The sequence below is a fragment of the Passer domesticus genome, chromosome 6, assembly GCF_036417665.1.
Source record: "Passer domesticus isolate bPasDom1 chromosome 6, bPasDom1.hap1, whole genome shotgun sequence".
Lineage (NCBI taxonomy): Eukaryota > Metazoa > Chordata > Aves > Passeriformes > Passeridae > Passer > Passer domesticus.
The window spans coordinates 73202121-73207037 of NC_087479.1; the positions used below are offsets into that span (position 1 = coordinate 73202121).

The 4917-nt window shown below is 53.7% G+C and overlaps 1 protein-coding gene across 1 annotated transcript; it reads left to right on the forward strand.

Moving 5' to 3' along the window:
• The first annotated feature begins 3764 nt into the window (after positions 1 to 3764).
• On the forward strand, positions 3765 to 4712 carry LOC135302283 (olfactory receptor 14A16-like). Its single transcript, XM_064422672.1, has one exon. It carries the CDS (start codon positions 3765 to 3767, stop codon positions 4695 to 4697), a length of 933 nt encoding a protein of 310 aa, XP_064278742.1. The 3' UTR covers positions 4698 to 4712.
• The last annotated feature ends 205 nt before the right edge of the window (positions 4713 to 4917 follow it).

Sequence of the window (4917 nt, forward strand, 5' to 3'; positions counted from 1 at the left end):
GTGTCAGTACAAAGCTCTCAGGGGACTCATTAAAGCAGATAATTGGGGCCATGATTGCACAAACCTCTCACAGAGTTTGTTCAAAAGGGAAACACCAAGTACCTTAAAATAACTGAAGTACCCTGAAGCATTAATGAGCCCCACTGAGTGTTGTTACTGACAAAGGCTCTCCAGGGACTAATTACAGCAGATAATTGGAGGCCATGATTGCACAAAGCTCTCAGAGACTCCAAGGCAAAAGCCAAACCCAAAGTCCTTTGAAAAACCTGCAGTCCCTGGGAGCATTCAGGAGCCCCCAGGGCCATTGCTGAGCAAGGCTCCCCAGGGACTCCTTCCAGCAGATCCTTGAGGCCACTGGGATGTGGGCTAGGGGGGGATGCTGAGGGCAGGACAAGGGGCTGACAGTGCCCAGCCTGGCTGGGGCTGTGCCAGGAGGCCCCAGGGCCTCAGGACAAGGTGTCTCCTCCCAGCCCTTGGTGGCACAGACCCTGCTGTGCCCCAGGCCACCAAGACTTGGCTTCTCTTTGTTCCCACCTGTCATCAGTGCCTCCAGTTCTCCGCTCTGCCTGGGGCCTGGGAACACTTTCTCAGTTGTGTCCCACAGTGGGACCCATTAAAAGTCCAAGAAACTTTGGATTTGGATTCTGACTTGCAGTCCTGGAGAGGATTCTTCAGCTGCCTCTGAGGGACTGATGTTCAGGGCCTGAGCACAAAGCCCCAGAGGGTCATTCAAGTCCTTGTGCTGTGTCTGGGCTGCTGAGCTGGGCTGGGCTCCTGGCACAGAGGCAGCTCCTGGTAAGCAAGAAGAGCTTCAAAAGTACATTTCTCTTGAGGAGCAGCTCTTTTGCCAGCCCAGCAGGGCTGGGGCACTGCCTGCAGCCAGCCCGGGCACAGCCCAGAGAGGCACAGAGGGGTTAAACTCAGCCTGGGCTGGGAGCACAGAGCAGAGCTCACTCAGGGCTCACTAGAGCAGAAATCATCCTGGGTTTCAAACAGTCATTCTCTGGCTGTGGAAGAGAAGCTGCAGTTCCTGCAGGGATCTCCTGGAGCTGGCACATCCCACAGCTTTTAGGAGCTTTCAGGAGCACTCTCAGAGCTGCTCCAGGGCAGGGATGTGGCCCCAGGGCAGGGCTGGCTTTCCCTGCTGCCCTAGCCAAGGCACAGCCCAAGGCAGCTCCTGTTGCCAGGCTCTGCTGCAGGGCTGAGCAGCCGCAGGTGCAGCCAGGGGTGCCCAGGGCTGTCCTGCAGAGCAGGCTCCTGCAGCCGAGGGCTCTGTGCTGGGGCAGGGACTCTGCTGCCTGCCAGGGACAGCTCTCAGCCGGCCCAGGAGCTGCTCCCAGCGCTGAGGAGAAGCTGTGGGGGGAAGGAGCCACCCTGAGCAGGGCAGGTGCTGCTGCTGAGAGGGGCTGGGTGGGGCAGGGCTGCTCCCAGCTCCAGAGCAGCCTGGGCACAGCTCCGAAGGACACTTCCCAATGAAGGTAAGCCTGGCATTGCTGGAAAGATCAGGAGCTTTCCTGAGAGTGTTTTCAATTTCCTGCTTGAAGAAGGATGGGAAAACTGGGGTGATGTGAAAAAGATTTTTGCTTTTTATACATTTTTCATATATTTGTAGCCTTGTAAACTACTATTATAAAGTTATAAAACTATAATCCTTACTTAACTCTATTAAACACTTAATTAACTCAATTAAACTACTATTATATGCTTATATAGCCATAATCCTTAATTAACTCTGGTAGGTTTCCTAAATTTTTTCTCAGATTTTAGAACAATAAGCTGACTTTCTAAATACATTCCTGAAATACTCTATAGTCTTATTATAAGGAAGAGGATCTACAAGACAAATGTTTTGGATTTTGACCAGAATGTGAGCAGTCATAGCAAAAAGTGAAGGCAAAGAAACCCTTGGACCTACTCCAATGGGATGAGCCAGGGGTGTGTAACTGGGCTAACTGAATGTCCTATTGGATGTTCCTGTTAAATACCCTAATTAATCAACCTTAATAATTGTTGAAATCAGGGGCTGGGTGTGCCCCACTCCCACTAAGACACCTGGAAGCTTCCAGTAAATGTCTGGTTTTTACTTTACTGTTCTAACACAGTTGCAAGGAGTTTTTTTCTCTTTTGGTTATATGCAACAGGGGGATGAGAGAGGCAGAACAGGAATTGTAATCTCAGAATCACAGAACATTCTGAGTTGAAAGGGACACACAGGATCACCAAAGGAATGTTGGAACATTTACAGGGACACCAGAACTGTAACTTTGGGTGGTCAGTCTCTGCTGGGAGCCTCCCAAAGGGCCCTCAGCCACTCCTCAGCCCTGGACAGCAGCAGCATCACCTCTGCAGGGCCCAGCAGGGCTCTCCTGAGCTGCCCTTGCCCACCTGCACACAGAGCCTGCCCCAGCCAGGGCCCTGCACACAGGCAGCTTTCTGTAGGGCCGGGGCCAGGGCACACAGGGTGGGATGGGCTCTGTGAGCGCAGGCAGGGACAAGGCTCCTCTCAGGAGGGAATGTCCAGGCCCAGGGAGATGCTCAGGCAAGGAGAGGGGCTGAAGAGAGCAGTGCTGGGGCAGGAGGGCACTGTTGGTGTGTGGGAGGTGCCGGGCACAGCTGGGCACAGGAACACTGTCCTAAGTGCCCGGCTGTCTCTGCCCTGCCCTCTCAGGCACAGCACCACAGCATCTTCTCTTGTTTCTGCCCTACCCTGGTATTGTCACTGTTATCTGCTGCTCTCAGGGAGGCTCTGGCATTTGCAGCAGCTGAGTCAGGCACTGCCCTTGGCATTCCTGCCAGGCAGGGGTGTCCATGGGAATGGGGTGTCCAAGCTTCCCTGGGACCTGTGGGGCTGTGGGCAAAGCAGTCCATGGAAAAGGGGAATGAGCTGAGCCCCCTCCCTGAGATCCCATCATGGGCACAGCCAGGGATCTCCTTGCTGTGCCCTTCCAAGCTCTGAGCTGCCCTCCTGGGTGCAAATCTGTGCCAGAGCCTCTGGCCATTCCCTGAATGTCCCATGGGGAAGGGCAGAGCTGCCACAGCTGGGGAAGTGCTGCTGAGTTTGCCAAGGGAGCCGTGAGTGTTCTTGGCAAAAGGGAGTGCTGAGACCTTGCCCGGTGACCTTGAGTGAGGGTGAGATATTCAGGGATGCCTCTGGTCTGGTTTATCCAGAGTGACCCAGGAGTGTGACTGTGCTCTGATTGCAGCCAAAGGTGCAAAGCCAGGGCAGTTGGGAACAAGCCCATCCAGCCCCTCACCTTCCCTGAGCCACAGGGAATCTTTCGTCTCTCACATCTCTCAGTGGCAAACTTGGAGTGCAGCAGGAATGCTGGGGATTTCTGACCTCAGAGAGCCAGGAACAATGATGTGTGGGTAGGAAAACAATTCCTAAAACCAGCTCCTGCCATCCTTTAGACTTGGGAATGCAGATGCAACCAAGCCTTTCTGCATTAGGAGTGATTCCATTGCCAAATCCTGAATATCCAGCCTTGTCCCTCTGCCACATGGCTGCAAACCCAGGGCAGGATGGCAGGGATGGCTCCTTGAGAGCCCCCATGCACAGGCCTGGCTGCTCCTGGCACACTCAGCCAGCACAGCTGGAGCTCAGGCAGGGACATGGGGAAAGGTTTTCCCAGGGCAGGAACAAGGGTTGGTGAGTCCCAGTGGGACAGTCTGCAGGGAATGGCCCAGGTCTGGCTCAAAGCAGCCTCTCCTGACTTGGCACTGTCCTTTCTCCATGAACAGGTCCCCATGCCAAGACACAGCAAATGTCCAACAGCAGCTCCATCAGCCACTTCCTCCTGCTGGCATTGGCAGACACGCGGCAGCTGCAGCTCCTGCACTTCTGCCTCTTGCTGGGCATCTCCTTGGCTGCCCTCCTGGGCAACGGCCTCATCATCAGCGCCGTAGCCTGCGGCCAGCACCTGCACACGCCCATGTTCTTCTTCCTGCTCAACCTGGCCCTCAGCGACCTGGGCTCCATCTGCACCACTGTCCCCAAAGCCATGCACAATTCCCTCTGGGACACCACCACCATCTCCTACACAGGATGTGCTGCCCAAGTATTTCTGATTTTCTTCTTTCTTGCAACAGAATTTTATCTCCTGACCATCATGTGCTACGACCGCTACGTGTCCATCTGCAAACCCCTGCACTACAGGACCCTCCTGGGCAGCAGAGCTTGTGCCCACATGGCAGCAGCTGCCTGGGCCAGTGCCTTTCTCAATGCTCTGCTGCAAACAGCCAATACATTTTCCCTGCCCCTGTGCCATGGCAATGCTCTGGGCCAGTTCTTCTGTGAAATCCCCCAGATCCTCAAGCTCTCCTGCTCCAATTCCTACCTCAGGGAATTTGGGCTCATTGCAGTTAGTGTTTGTTTAGGTTTTGTCTGTTTTGTGTTCATTGTTTTCTCCTATGTGCAGATCTTCAGGGCTGTGCTGAGGATCCCCTCTGAGCAGGGACGGCACAAAGCCTTTTCCACCTGCCTCCCTCACCTGGCTGTGGTCTCCCTGTTCCTCAGCACTGGGATATTTGCCCACCTGAAGCCCCCCTCCATGTCCTCCCCATCCCTGGATATGGCTCTGTCAGTTCTGTACTCGGTGGTGCCTCCAGCCCTGAACCCCCTCATCTACAGCCTGAGGAACCAGGAGCTCAAGGCTGCAGTGTGGACACTGATGACTGGATGCTTTCAGAAACATTAAACTGCTGGGCAATTTCTGAAAATCACTTGTAATAAAAGTTGTCTTTGATGCTTCTTGTTAGTTTAATTTTGGAGATTTGTTTCCTTTGTTTTATTTTTTTGCATATTGTCCACAAAACAGTCATTGTTTGTATAATTTCTCATTTTGTTTCTCTCCACCTTCCCTCTGGCAACAGACTGTGTCAATGAGGGACTGTGCTCTTGGTGGCTTTAAAGGAACT

Excerpts from the sequence above, each read along its gene's own strand:
- LOC135302283 (XM_064422672.1), top strand. The coding sequence starts at position 3,765 with ATGTCCAACAGCAGCTCCATCAGCCACTTCCTCCTGCTGGCATTGGCA.